The sequence below is a fragment of the Spinacia oleracea genome, chromosome 6 (assembly GCF_020520425.1).
Source record: "Spinacia oleracea cultivar Varoflay chromosome 6, BTI_SOV_V1, whole genome shotgun sequence".
Taxonomy (NCBI): Eukaryota; Viridiplantae; Streptophyta; class Magnoliopsida; order Caryophyllales; family Amaranthaceae; genus Spinacia; species Spinacia oleracea.
The window spans coordinates 11,536,188-11,552,234 of NC_079492.1; the positions used below are offsets into that span (position 1 = coordinate 11,536,188).

At 36.0% G+C, this 16,047-nt stretch overlaps 2 protein-coding genes across 2 annotated transcripts; one reads left to right on the forward strand and one right to left on the reverse strand.

Moving 5' to 3' along the window:
- Positions 1–5,841: 5,841 nt before the first annotated feature.
- Positions 5,842–7,296, forward strand: LOC130462923 (uncharacterized). The gene has a single exon (XM_056831909.1). The coding sequence runs from the start codon at positions 5,842–5,844 to the stop codon at positions 7,294–7,296; it is 1,455 nt and encodes a 484-aa protein (XP_056687887.1).
- A 3,528-nt stretch (positions 7,297–10,824) lies between these two features.
- On the reverse strand, positions 10,825–14,955 carry LOC110780677 (jasmonate-induced protein homolog). The gene is made up of 3 exons (XM_056833446.1): positions 14,883–14,955; positions 13,386–13,784; positions 10,825–11,329 (listed from the first exon to the last, which is right to left on the reverse strand). Exons 2-3 carry the CDS (start codon positions 13,779–13,781, stop codon positions 11,132–11,134), a joined length of 594 nt encoding a protein of 197 aa, XP_056689424.1. The 5' UTR covers positions 13,782–13,784; positions 14,883–14,955; the 3' UTR covers positions 10,825–11,131.
- Between the last annotated feature and the right edge of the window lie 1,092 nt (positions 14,956–16,047).

The following is a 16,047-nucleotide window of genomic DNA, read 5'->3' on the forward strand; positions in this document are numbered from 1 at the left end:
CTTGCGCTCGCTGCGCGCGAGGCTGCGCGCGCTTGCGCGAGGCAGTGCGCGTTGTGGCGCAGCTCGCTTGCTGCCCACACGCGACTGCCGTGCCTTGCCTTCGCCCATGCCCATTCGTCCATTGCTCGTAGCCCACGACACAAGGCAGGGCTGCTGCCTTGTGCTCGTGCACCATGCCCTTGCTCATTGCATTCGTGCCGTATGGGCGACGAGCTCCCTTGCTCGTCGTCACATGCCCGCACTATACAACACCCCTTAAGGGTAACACGTAGCGTCCATTGCTTTGTGCGTGCAAGTTATATGAACGAATCGCATAAAATTTAAAAAATTTATATTTAAAATTAATGACAAATTAATAAATTAATATTAATTTCATAATTTTAGGGCGAAAAATCGAAAATTTATTATTCAATTGATTTTCGATTATCATGGATTCAAGCCTAGGTCATAAAAATTTAAAATTTATCATAAATTTACAATTTTTATGGTGGTTTTTTAATCATAGGTTTCTAATTAAATTATAATTAATTATGAGAATCAAATTAATTCTAAATTATTCTAATTTTCAACAAATTAATCATAATTACAAATTAGATTGCATAATTAACAAGGCTAGGCATTCAAACTTGTTAAACATATACAGTAGGTCAATCAAAAATTCAAGATTTATCAACAAGAATCGCAAATATTTAATTTAACATCTTAAATTTACGAAATTTTGCATTCGAAAAACTAAAACCTTCGAAAAGTCATAGTTAGGCTTCGAATTTGAGAATTCTGGGTTTCGGCGAAAAAAATTGTTTTTGTCAAAATTTTAGAATGCCTTTTACATGCGGAATTGACACAAAAATCACTCGATTTGGATGAGTAACGAAGAAACTGCCGAAAAACTGCGTACGTATAATTAAATAAACGCAATTTGCAATTAATTAACAATTACGAAAATTAATCACCCCTTTTAATTCTTGCAAATTTGTAATATTTAACCATGTTCATGCAATTTAGATTATGAAAATAATAAGAGGCTCGTGATACCACTGTTAGGTTATGATACATATGACAATTCATAAATCATGCGGAAAAACCATTTAGCCAGGAATACATATTATTTACACATAATCATATAGCATAGTTTAGATGCATACTCTTTGTTGCGTGCCTTCCCTAGCTGCGCCCGAACCGAACAAGAACAAGTCTTTAGGACTCCAAGTGTCGTCCCTCCGTAGATAGTCCACAGCACGTCCGGATCCGCCTTAAGATTGACCAACTAGAATCGCCCTTAAGGTACTAAAGTTTTCGGCACTTTTGAGCAAGGAATGTGTCTGAATTTTTCTCTCAAAAACTCACTTTGAATACTTGAAAAACTTGTTATAAATTGTGAACCCAGGCCACATATTTATAGGGGTATGGAAAGAGAATTGGAATCCTATTAGGATACGAATTAATTAAATTAGAATCCTAATGAAACTCTTATTTAATTAATTTATCAAATAGAATTAGGAATTTAATCATTAAACGAATCCTGTACGTTTTAGGTTTCGTATGCGAACACAAACACCTACGCACGCACAGCAGCCCACGAGGGGCGCCATGCGCGCGCGCGCACAGCCCGAGCATCGCAGCCCACGACTGCCGCAGCCTTGGACGCGCGCTGGGCCTGCCTTGCGCTGGGCCTGGCGCAGCCTTGGGCTGGCGTGTTGTGGCGCGCGTTTGCTGGACGTAGGCCTGGCTTCGTGCTGGGCCTTCGTCTAGCAAGCTCGTCCGATGCTAATTCGTTTTCCGATTGTTAATTTTCCGATTAATTTTCCGATTCCGGAATTCATTTCCGATACGAACAATATTTAACATTTCCGATTCCGGAATTAATTTCCGTTTCGAACAAATATTTAATATTTCCGTTTCCGGAATTATTTTCCGATTCCGATAATATTTCCGATTCAGACAATATTTCCGTTTCCGGCAATATTTCCGATTCCGGCAATATTTCCATTTCCGATAATATTTTCCGATACGTACCATGTTTCCGTTTCCGGCAACATCTACGACTTGGATAATATTAATATTTCCGATACGATCCATATTTCCGTTTCCGGCAATATCATCGTTTCCGGAGTATTCATTTCTTGCCTGTGACGATCTCAGCTCCCACTGAAACCAAGATCCGTCGATTCCGAATATCTATAGATGGAGTATTTAATGCCATTAAATACTTGATCCGTTTACGTACTATTTGTGTGACCCTACGGGTTCAGTCAAGAGTAAGCTGTGGATTAATATCATTAATTCCACTTGAACTGAAGCGGCCTCTAGCTAGGCATTCAGCTCACTTGATCTCACTGAATTATTAACTTGTTAATTAATACTGAACCGCATTTATTAGACTTATCATTGAATGCATACTTGGACCAAGGGCATTATTTCCTTCATGTTTTTGCAATTTCGTTCCCATTAATTGATCTTATAAAATCATTTTCAATCAGATTAGGGTCAGAAAAGTCAAAAATACAAATCTTTTTGAAATCGGACCTTATTACGCAATTCATCCAATTATTCATAATAATTCCGAAAATTCAACAAAAATTCTAAAAACTTCGACAACAGCAAAAACAATTAAATCATGCTAAAAGATGCTTTGAATACATAAGCCTAATGATACCACTGTAGGGGAATACAGTTAACCATACATAACATATGCGGAACATCCCCAAAGCCTGGAAACATGTATAAAGCACAGATTAAGCACGCATACATTTGAAGCGTGTTTTCCCGAATATAGTATCAACGAACATGAAAAAAGAACTCCAATTGTCGTTCCTCTATTTGGTTCACCGACACGTTCAGATCCGTCTTGATAATCGTAGCTTAGACAATCACTCAAGAGCTTTTGCTTTTGGGAAGAACACATCCATGGAGGCTGGGAGAGAAATCAGGGTTTCTCTCTCCCTTTAGGGTTTGATGTGTAAACTAAATTATTGCATTAGGTTAGGAAAAACTTGTGTTGAAGAATTAATATTATAACCCTTAGGTTATAATGCTAACCGGCCAAGCCACAAAGGCAAGAACCGGACAGCAAGCACGCAAGCCCATACGCGCACAGCCACAGGCGATAGGCCTTGGGCCGCGCTGTGTGCGCTGCTGCTGCTGCTCCTCAAAGGCGCGCGCGCCCAGCCGAGGCATGGGCCTTGTGCGCGCTGGCTCGCTGCTACGCCTAGTGGGCCTTGCGCGCTTGCGCGCCTTGGCTCGTTGGGCCGACAGCGTTGCCTTCTCGTATTTCCGTCCAATGCCTTACTGCAATTATTTATCGTATAGTACTTGACGATCCAATGTCGAACTATACGACTATTCGTTTCGCCTAGCTTACGAATATATGCAATACGATATACGATTCCGATCCAACGTCATATCGTATATTTATGTTTTTCCGAACTAATTCCCGAAAAGCTTTTAAATGAATTTCCAATTCATTTAATCCGGTGATCTGTTACATGTCATTGTTGTGACGTTATAGGTTCAGTCAAGAGCAAGTTGTGAGCCTAATATAGATTAGAACTCACTGATCGGAAGCATTGCTCCAGCTAGCTATTTCGATCACTTGATCTTACTGAATTAGTTGTTCGTAATTAATTTGAACCTTGGTATTAGACTTAATGCACCTTAGGTGAAGGACATATTTCCTTCAGAAGCAACCATATATCTTTGCCTCAAATTATAATTAGAGACAATATAAAATTGATTCTAAAAGTCGCATATATTTAGGGGCAATCATATAATTTTTCCGGGAAAAATTGTTAGGAGCAATATAAAAGTTGCCTCTAAAAGCCACATATATTTAGGGACAACTATATAATTTTGCCTCGAAATATAATTAGAGGCAATATAAAAAGTTTCCTCTAAAACCCACATATGTTTAGAGGCAAACATATAACGTTGCCTCAAAATATAATTAAAGGTAATATAATATTTTTTTTTTAGGGTAGATAATATTTTCTTCTGTCATAGAACACAAAAAGAAATTTCCTAAATAAACAAATAACTCCCATTTTTTAGCACGTAATCCTTCGACATATGACTACCTAAGTAGTACTAGTCGTAGTCATTATTTTATTTTTGGTTCTACTACGAGGAGTCCCACCGCTTTCAGCAAGTGGACTAATCTCCCGTGATAGTTTGAATGTGTAACTCGATGGGCAGCATCCCTCACATATGAGGTTTTTTCCATACCCAGACTCGAATCTGAGACTTTGGTTAAGAAGAAAGAGACTCATAGCCGCTCATGCCAATCTTAATTGGATACTGGTCGAATATTAATTTAATCAGAAGAAATGTTGGATATACATATATTAACAGATTACGCGGAAGTTTTAAGATTTAAAAAGAATCAACTTAAACAGTTAAACAATATTCTGTAATGGACATTCATACATGAAAACAAAAGTAGGAGCATTTGTGAAAACTATATGTACTACAATATTTGAACATAATTGTTCCAGAATTGATGATCCTTTTGAGCTTTTCTTTCTCCCCAAGCTTTTCTTTCGGCGCACGATAGCCTTATCGTGCTCCGTTGCCATGGCACAAAAATCTGGGGGCAAAGGGCAAGGTAGTAAGCATAATACTCATGGAAATGCGACGGCGAAGCCGCGTGGACCTTCATCGGATTCGCAGGCTCTCAGAACGCGTTCGATGAACTATTAGGCGTGGAGGCACTGGATTTTGGTATGGAGAATGAGATTCTCAATCCGAAATCGAGTGTGCAACATCTTCAACTGAGATCAGAGGTGCGACATTCTTTCAATGAGTGGATGCAGCAGATTCACCATTCTTCTGAGTTGGTGCGTCAAAACAGAGCAAACACGGATGTAGGTACAATTTCTGTCCCTATTTTGCAGCAATTGGATGAGATATCTGTGCATAATAATTATGAAGTTGGTAGAATATCTGATAAATCAGTTTCGAATAAATCAATTGAAAATCTAGACCCTATTCAGATTGATTTGGATGACATTCAGGAAGAAATAGAATTCTGGAATTCTGCTGTTTTGTGTTATGTTGTTGGTGCTAATCCACCTGCTCATGTTATGGAGGGTTTTGTTAGACGAATATGGAAGAGCTACAGGGTTGATAAGGTAGTCATGGTGAAAAAAGGGATGTTCCTAGTTCGATTTCACACTATGGACATGAGGGACAAAGTGTTATCAGGGCACTTTTTCTTTGATGGCAAGCCATTAATCATGAAGCCATGGAGTGTAGATATGGACATGGAAAAGGAGGAAATTAGGTCTGTTCCTATCTCGATTCAACTGAAACTTAATATCAAATATTGGGGTGAAAAGGCACTCTTCAAAATTGTGAGCCAGATAAGGAAACCTGTGAAGAGAGATTCTGCCACTTCTAATAGGGATAAGTTCCACTTTGCTAGGGTGTTAGTGGACATGCCCATTACTCAAAATTTGCCTGATCAAGTTTCTTTCATGGATGAACATGGTGAATTGATTAAGGTAGACATTAAGTATGAATGGAAACCTAGTAAGTGTGGGGTGTGTAAGATGGTGGGACATCAAGATGCAGAATGTAGACAGGGCACTAGAAGAGTTTGGGTGCAGAAACACTCAGTGCAGCCAGTGCAGCCAATGGTGCAGGTTCCTGAAGTGGACCAAGAGGGTTTTTAGAAAGCTCTTAGGCCTATCAGGGTGAGAAATTCACTTGCAGCACCAACACAGTTGAATAACACTTTTCATTTGTTAAATGAAGAAGGAACTGGTGAAATGGAACCTACAGTAGTGGAGGTGGACATTGAAGGTGGGGCAGATGAGCTAGGAGGAGGGAACTCCTCCCACTCTTATGGATAGAATTGTAACTTGGAATGTCAGAGGTCTTAATCTAGCTCATAAGCAAGGTGTTGTGAAGCATTTCATTCACAAACACCATGTGGGGCTAGTAGGACTTCTGGAGCATAAGGTGAAGGTTCCTAATCTTGGGAATCTTTACCAAAAAGTGTTTTTGAATTGGTGTTTCACTAGCAATAGCAGTTATCATGATGGGGGTAGGATTTTCCTTGCTTGGAATCCCAGTAGTTTTGTTGTGACTATTCTGCAAGTTACAAGTCAGCTTATGAACTGTCTTGTTAAGCCAGTGGGTGGTTCTGATAGCTTTTATTGTACCTTCATTTATGTTTTTAATGAAGGTCATAAGAGATTGAACCTGTGGAGAGATCTCAAAGCTTTATGCACTCAGGATGCTTGGATTATGTGTGGTGACTTTAATTGTGTAATGAACCCTGAAGAGAGGATAGGGGCTCCTGTTAGGAATGCTGAGATTGTGGATATATGTCAATGTATGCATTTCTGTGGAATGGAAGATATTAAGAGTGTGGGAAATTATTACACTTGGAACAATAAACAGCAAGGTACTGCCAGAGTTTTTTCAAAGCTTGACAGAATTATGGAAAATTCTACTTGGCAAACCCAATTTCCCACAGCTGAGGTTTGTTTTATGAATGAGGGCACCTTTGATCATTCCCCTGGTTTACTTACTGTTTATCCTAGGACTGGAGGGGGCAAGAAGCCATTTAAATACTTCACTATGTGGAAGAGTTCTCCTGATTTTTCATCTATCATTCAGCAGCAATGGAATACACAACTTCATGGTACAAAGATGTATGTGGTTGTTAACAAACTGAAGCAGGTTAAGGGTGCTTTGAAAGATTTGAATAGGTTGGGTTTCTCTGATATTCAGGCTGCACACATTAAGGCATTTAATGATATGAATGCAGCTCAACAGGCTATGCATTTGAATCCTTCAGATGTAACTTTGGCTGACCTGGAATTGCAGGCTATCAATGAATATAGGCTGAAACATCAGGCTTATTTGGATTTTTTGAGACAAAAAGCAAAATTCGAATGGCTCAAAGCAGGTGATGAAAATACTGCTCTTTTTCACCAGAGCATCAGGCAGAGAAGAACTTTGAATCAAATTTATAGTATTCATGATATGCATGGCATTTGGAAAGAAGATTCTGCTGAGGTGTCTATGGCTTTCTTGGAGTATTATACTTCCTTATTGGGTACTACTCAGTCCAATAGGAAAGCAGTTCTCAGTCATGTGGTTCAGCTAGGTCACCTCATAAATGATCAACATAGAGCAATTCTGAATGGTCCATACACTGCAGATGAAGTGAGGAAGAATTTTTTTTCTATTCCAGGGGTTAAAGCTCCAGGTCCAGATGGGTTTGGTACTTTTTTCTTTAAAGATTCCTGGAAAATATTGTTGGGGATGAAGTGGTGGCTGCTGTTTTAGATGTTTTGTAGCAAGGGAAGCTTTTGAAAGAACTTAATCACACAGTGATCACTCTTATTCCTAAGATTAAATGTCCTAACAATGTGAGTGATTTTCGACCCATTTCTTGCTGTAACACACTGTATAAGTGTGTTACAAAGGTTCTGTGTAATAGGCTTAGACAAATCTTACCTGATTTGATCATGGAGAATCAGCGTGGCTTTGTTCATGGAAGGCACATTGTTCATAATATCATGGTGGTGCAGGATTTAGTGAAGCATTATGGTAGGAGAGATGTCAAACCTAGCTGCTTAATGAAGATTGACTTACAAAAAGCTTATGATACTGTGGATTGGAATTTCTTACAGGAGATGTTGGAACAATTGGGTTTCCCTAAAAAATTTGTGCATCTTGTGATGGAGTGTGTTACTACTCCTATGTTCTCCTTGATGCTGAATGGCATTATGCATGGGTTCTTTAAATCTCAGAGAGGGCTAAGGCAGGGTGATCCTATGTCTCCTTTGCTCTTTGTCATTTGCATGGAATATTTTTCTAGAGTTCTGCACAGCATGAGCTTGTTGCCTTTGTTCCAGTACCACCCAAGGTGTAAATCTGTTAAACTCACTCATCTCTGCTTTACAGATGACTTGATTTTGTGTTACAAAGGTGATTTTGCTTCTATCTATCTGCTGCTACAGGCATTCAAGCTTTTCTCTGATACTTCTGGTCTGCAGCCTAACAAACAGAAATCTTCTATCTATTGCTATGGGATGTCTGATTCTGATGTTAATAGGGTAGAATTGGTTTCTGGCTTTACCAGAAGTTACTTGCCTTTCAAGTACTTGGGGGTACCAATATGTTCTAAGAAAATCACCACAGCTCAATGTGATATGTTGGTGGACAAGATGATTGCAAGAATTAAAGTTTGGAGTTCCAGGAATCTTTCCTACTTAGCCAGAATGCAACTGATCAACTCAGTCTTATTGAGCTTGCATATATATTGGGCCCAAGTGTATGTGCTCCCTAAGAAAGTTTTATATGAGATTAATAAGATCTGCAGGTCTTTTCTTTGGAGTGGCAAAGCTTACAGCACAAAACCAAGTAATATCTCTTGGGCACAGTCTTGCTGTCACAAGAAAGAGGGAGGTTTAGGCTTTAGAGATGTTGTTAAGTGGAACATTGCACTGCTGGGGAAATATGTGTGGGTTGTTGCTTCCAAACAGGATAACGTTTGGATTAAGTGGGTCAATGCTGTGTATGTTAAAGATGGGGTTTGGTGGGAATACCAGCCTAATGCTTCTGCCAGCTGGTATTGGAGGAAGATTTGTGAAACTAAAGAGCTTTTGAAGCAATATTACTCTCATAATGAATTAAGTGCTATTGCTCAGTACTCAGTTAAAGTGGTATATGAGAAATTAATTGAGGCTAGACCTTTGGTCACCTGGGACAGGTTAGTTTGGAATAGGCTAAAAGTTCCAAGACATAGATTTATATGCTGGATGGCTGTTCAAGCTAGACTTCAAACAACAGCAAAACTTGCTAGAATTGGAGTTAGTGTGTCCCCCCTGTGTTTATTGTGTGGACAGCAGAATGATGATCATAAGCATTTTTTTTTCTCTTGCTCCTACAGTCAGCAATGCTTTAATAGTATTAAAAGCTGGTTGAGTATCCCTGGTGTTTCTTCTGATCTTCAGCAGATCACAAGGGGGATTGATCATAGCAGGCATTCTCATTTCAAGAAGCAAGTCTGGTATGCAGGACTTGCAGCAACAGTCTATATGGTTTGGCATTGCAGAAATGGTAGTTTCTGGGATAAGTGTGTTCCTACAGTGCAGTATTCTGTAAAAAGTATTAAACAAGTTGTGAAAGATAGAATCAAAGTTGTTATGCCTAAGAAGGCTAGTAGGAGGGATTGTACTTGGTTTTTGGCTCTTTGAGCTTGTATAGGTGTTTCTGCTTGCTTCTTGGTGGTAAGGTCCAACCTAGTTGGTTCGTGCCTCTTGAAGTTAAGCTTAGGTTGTATTTGGTTTTGTGCTTAATATCATCCTTACTTGCCTAGCAAAAAAAAAAAAAAATTTGATCCTTTTGAATTGTGGAGTATATTCTAGTTCACTGTTTTGTAATTGGAAAATTTGGTAATATTAATTCAACCTTTGGCTGATTTTCTTTTATTAATCCCACATATGACATAGTTTTTAATAATTTCATCTTTACTACCCAACCAATTTTATTGGGCTTAAATGATCGATAATCGGTGAAAATGTCAACAAGATGGTGATGAGTTGATGATAATGACTAAATATTTCGAGAAAGAGTATTTCCACGTAGAGACATATTATCGCTTACAACTGGTTTATGAGCTATTAGGCCCAATAAAAGTTGTTGGGTAGTAACGGTGGGTTTATTACAAAATATATCGTAGGTGGACTTAATAAAAGAAAATCGAACAAAGGTTGTATTAATTTACCAAATTTTCCTTTGTAATTTGAAGAACCCAACCTTTTCTCTCCTAATTCTAAGAACACTTAACTAATTGTTTTCAAATTAGGTGTTTAACAAAATAGATTAGACCTTATTATTAGATAGGATAGTCAAATGGATATAGGGTTAGGGTCAAGTTAATAGGGCTTTTATTGGGCAAGGCTCTTATTGGACAGGGTCTTTATTGGACAAGGCCTTTATTGGACAGGGTCTTTATTAGACAGGGTCATTATAGAGTTAAACTTAATTATACTGCAATTATTTTGAAAACTAAAATAGTAATGATACAAAAAATTATGTGTATAGCTTCGTATTCACTTGTACTTGCATATTACTCTTTTGTTTTTCACTTTTTATAGCTTGTTTTATCCACCCGCCCACTATCGACCCGCTATTGACCCGCAACCCGTTTTAACCCGCCCATTATTAACCCGCTAAAAATGACCCTTTCATTACCCGATCCGCTTTTGACCCACACTGACCCTGACACAACCCACCTGATAACCAGGTCTAGTAGAGATAAAGAATGGAGTTTAAGCCTTTAGGGAAGAGAGAGATAGAAATATGGAGTGCTAGATATTTACAGATCGTGGGATTGAAGTGATGGAAGTTTAATTAATTAATTATACTTTAAACCTTATTTTATTAATTACTAGTTGTCATTTGATATGTTAAAGTCAACAAAATGGATGTACAAGATTAGTCTTATATATTATACAGTGTAGATTTAATCTATTAGAGCAACTCCAGTAGTTAATCAAGGAACCCGCTCACAAAAAAATGAACATGTGAGCAAGTAGTTCACCATTGTTACAACAATGAAATAAACATCCGTTAAAACCTTATAGCTATTTTGGGCAGGTAGCTCAAAAGAAAGATAGCTTAATTAAATAAATTATTTAAATTGTATATTATAGGAAGTTACAAGGTATTATAGCCCACCAATGTGAAAATTTGTAGATTAAATAACTTGTAGCTAGAAATTTGATGTGGTAAATTTAGCCACAACACCTTGTAGCTAACCACTGAAGTTGATCTTAAAATAGCTATCATGCATTTTATTGTAGATATTGTAAAATCATCCAATTTATTTAATACAAAATAGCAATCATATATACTTACAGACTTTCCCGTAAGGACCTAAGGGGGAAGTATATAATACAGAAACAATCGAAGAAGCAGGTACAAGTAAGAGCGTGTACATATGTTCTTACAGGTGAACTACCCCTCATAATTCACACATTCGTACGTAATAATTAAAAAAACAGAAATAAAAATAACCATATTATGATAATAACAAGTAAATAATACAGAGTATGCTTATACAGTAGATAATGTTCCCACTACTGCATCATTATATTGTTTGATGACAAGTTTAACCATAGAAGATTGCAGTAACCTTGTCTTTGCAAGTTTTGCCATCGCAAGAATAGCGAATAATATTCGCAACCACTGAGGTTTGTGTCTCCGTGTCATAATGCTTTGCTGTCGTGCCGGAATGCATTAGCTTCGTTTCAACGGCGTTCCAGTCGATGTTCATGAATTTTCTTATCGGACCACAATCAACGTAAACCTGAAACCAAATTAAAATTAAAAGGTAGTTTGGACTGTATTAATTGCTTACAAAATTAGGAAAAGATATTTGGTAAATTTGTCAAAAATGATCTTTTATAACTCAAATTTTGCAATATATAATTTTTTTTTTGTGAAATCACACTTTAATGTAAATTTTTTTGCGAGAAAAAACCTAAATGAAGTTTTCGGCATTGACTGAGCTTTTTCGGCCATTGACTTGCACGTGAGCAGCACGTGTGACTTAAGTTGGCTAAACACACTGATTTTCCCGAGTCTTGAATTTTCAAACTTGCTTTTTATTTCGAATTTTTTTTTCAACTTTAGGGTTTAAAGTTTAGAATTTTTGAGGGAAATTGGGTGTGGTTAGAAAAATAAAGCGACAAGTGCAAGTCAATGACCGAAAAAACTCAGTCAATGACGGAAACTTACTTTTAGTTGTCTTTCGCGAAAAAAAGTTACACTAAGGTGTGATTTCAAATTACATAAGGTCCATTCTCGCAACAAAAAATTGCATGAAGGTGTGATTTCACAAAAAAAATATATAAGGTCATTTCTCGCAAATTTTGGGTTATAAAAGGTCCTTTTTAGCAAATTTGCCAAGATATTTTAATATTTCCCATCTTTTGAGTTTTAGGTTTTTATATTTATTACTTTCAACGGCGGAGCCCGGATTTGTACGTTAAGTGGAGAGGAAAATAATGAAGCTAAAATCTTACTAAAACAACAATAACAACCAAAACAACGAGTATTTAATGTTTTATTTATGTTATAATTACGAATTATCTCACGCCCCTCCCCCTCCCTCCCTCCGCACTGATTACTTTATAAAAGGTACTTTCATATTTATCGACTTAATTTTATAAAACATTTTATATATTCACCACGTTTTAACGAATTTCATTCAACTTTATTTCGTCTATGTGGATCCTACTTAGCTAACTATTTTTAATGGAAAACCTAATGAAAGAGCATGGAAACTAAAGAATTAGTTAAAGGATCACATGGACGAAAAGTGGTATTAAAAAGTGATTAATACAATATTTATTTATTTTTCAAGCAAGTAAGAGATTTTATTAATTACTTCAAGCAACAATACAAACAAACAAAAGGAGGCAGCAGCCAACTTAATACAAACATTTCATAAAATTAAGGTTGTAAATATAAAATTAGATTTTATATAAGGTGACAAATAAAAACCTATAACTTAAAATGTAGCAAATATGAAAAAATCGAATTACAAATTAGACAGATTATACTTATTATTGTAAATATGTAGATATATATGAAAAAATTGAATTACTAATTAGATAGGTTATTGTTGTAAATAGATACTCTATCCGTTCTTGAATATTAGTCACTTTTGGAATCTTGTCACTATTCAAAATTCAATAGTATCTTCTAATTTATTCTCAATATGTACTTCAAAATATGTTCACATGTGATCTTGTTTTGTTCGTCTCAATGCATAGTTTAACAATATCAAATTTTTATATTTCTTTAACGTACGTAGTTGGAGATATTTACGTTTAAATATTGAGTTAAAACGGGTGAAAAAGACAACAACAACTTTTGTGTAAGACCGTCTTACGTACCGAAAATACTACTTTAATTGCTTATCTAATTAGTTTCATTGCTTAACTAATTGGTTCCATTTTTTAACTTATTAGTTTCAGTGCTAAACTAATTAGTTACATTGCTTAACTAATTAGTACAAGTGCTTAACTAATTGGTTTTTGATAGAGTATAAAACTAATCTTGGGGCTTCAACCATCAGTTTAAGCTTTTGGTTGAGTTGGTCCTTTGACGTGGTATCAAAGGCAATCCACAATTCAAGCCCAAAGAGCTTTATGTGAGGGGGCGTGATAAAAGTATAAAATGAATCTTGGGGCTTCAACCATCAGCTTAAGCTTTTGGTTGAGTTGATCCTTTGACAGTTTTATTGTTTAACTTATTTGACACTAAAATGATCTTTTGTGTAAAACCGCCTCATATAAAAATTTATAAAAAGTCAAAAGATGACTAATATTTAAAAACGGAGGAAGCTGAGTAGTTACCTTCATTCCACCGTTCTGATCGGAATCCATGAAAGCAAGGAGCCAACCACATTCAACACCATCAGAATTCATTCCTTTATACACCACGGCTTCCATGACGCCCTGAGGCTGGATTCCATTTGCGATGAAATAACCTATCCTTTCAAGAGGATCGGGAAATTGTTTGAGCATACCTCCCGCCCATATCTTCTCTTCATAAACGTTCAAGGGTTTAGGTGTCTTATTTTCTAAGACCCCATTCACCACGATATATTTACAGTGAGGCAAATTGGAATTGTCAAGCCCTTCATTTTCAGCAACGACGGCATCCTCGAACTCAGACAAGTTCTCTGTTTCTTTGATTAGCTCATCTAAACTGGCTTGTTCTTCCCCCGTTATCACGAATGAATCACCCATTTCCTTCACAAAATTATATACACACATCCATCCAATATGTTACCATATTATTAATAATTATATCATTCATATGGATCCAATACAGTAAATTAATTAAAATAGGTAACCTACACAAATAATAATAATATTATCGCATTTCACTACAATTGTTTTTTATTTTTGATGTTAACACCATGTTTACCCTTAGGGCTAATCCGGATTCGGGGCGGATTATGGATGGATAGGTTTCAGTCCCCTCCCAATTGGTGGTGTGGGGATCGAACACGAGTCCTCTCTACCAAGTTCAGCCTCAATCACCACTGAACAACAGACAATTGGTTCACTACAATTGATTCACCGCATTTCACTACAATTGTTTACCATATGACATACTACTTTTGTTCCATTAAGTCTTTATACTTTGAAAAATGTGTCCAAAAGTCAAAACTGTAGCCATAAATTGTCACTGTATATCTATCAAAAATTATCATGAGATATCTTATTAGATTCGTCTCAAAATGTATTTTATATATATTAACTATTTATATTTTTTTGCCATACAGAATTAAATATATTAATGGTCAAACGTTGCACAGAAATCCATGCAAATAACACTATAAGAAATTGTACTATTAACGACGGGAAATCCCATCACGAAAGGCCAATAATCGTTGATTAACGACGGGATTTTCTGTCGCGAACCTGTCATAAAAGGGGGCCGTCGTAAATAGAAAATCCCGTCGTTAACCTGTCGTAAAAGACATTTGCGGCGGTTAGCCCCGTCTTTGTTTGGTTGTAAGCCCCGTCGCAAAAGGCTTTTGCGACGAGATTTTTGACCCGTCGTAATTAGATTGTCGTTAAAGATACAAATTTTTGTAGTGTAATAAGTGCGAAAAACTTATTGAAACGGAAGTAGTATTACAACTATCGTACAACAAATAATCTAAAACATTACTACGCAATTTTTTGAATTCATCGCCAATTTACCTCTTCGATCGTGCAGTTCAGACTGTTCAGTTAGCTAATACAGAGTACGACATACGAGTATTAAAAAGTCTACTACGAAGCTAAGTACTATAAAAAGCGTTAAAACAAATTGAAAACACAATTAAGAATAATTACCGATTAAGTCAAGGAAATAAAACGAGAACTTGATTGGCAAGAATATAGAAGATTGTTTTTGTGGAGTTATGAGATGATAAGATGATAAAATTACGAGCTACCGTTTGAGTTTTTATAGATATATCATAAAATGTCAACCCTTCATTTTTAAATTTAATAATTAGAGTTGTAACATTCCATGATTTATAATCTATACTTTTTTAATGATTTTTATTTTTATTTATTCTTAAATAAAGGTCTTGTCGAACACTCAATGCTTAATATTTCCATTTTGTAATATACTATCTCCGTTTCATAAATATCTGTACCCTTACTAATCTGGTTGAATATAATAAAATATGGATAAAATAAGAGAAATGGGTAAAAATGTGGATAAGTGTAAGAAAAAATTGTTAAAGCAAGAGAAAGTGAGTGAAAAATTATAAATATCGTTGGGAAACAAGGGTAAATTAGTAAGTTTTCATATAAAATAATAGAATACAACAAAGTGTAAAATAACATTATAAAACAAACAAAAAGAAAAGTGTGAAGATCATTTTGAAACGAATGTAGTATATTTCTAACATCTCTATTCCTTAATTGTCCATTAATTAATAGTCTTAGCTTTAACTTTTATTTTACCAGTGTTACTTAAATTTCATTTTTAATAAATATAACTAGTGCATTCCACAGGTTTAAAACGTATCACATATGTTTGTTACACGGCCTTAAATTTTTAGTATAATTAAGATTTGGAAAATTAATTATGGTTAAGCTATCTCATACTTTTATACGTAGTCCGGAGTATAAGGTGAGATAAGCTTGGGCACACGATGGAAATAATTCATCAAGTTTGTCGAATAAAACTGAACGATAGACGACTTTAGGTTTCGAATGGTTTATAATGTAGACATGGCCTGGTTGTCGTGATCGTGTATTAAATTCTTTGTGTATTTCTTTTGAAAAGCATATGCGAAGTATATATGTACTACGTACTATGATAGAAGAAATATCATAAACATAAATTGTATTTTATTTGTTTTCATAATGTTTTATGCACTTTTATTTTTATGATCTCCTATGCACATTTTGTATCACTAATATATTTAGTTATATACTTTTTTTTTTGGTAAGCAAGCATTATAATTAATACCAAACAAGGTCAAATAACCTAGCCAACTCAAAC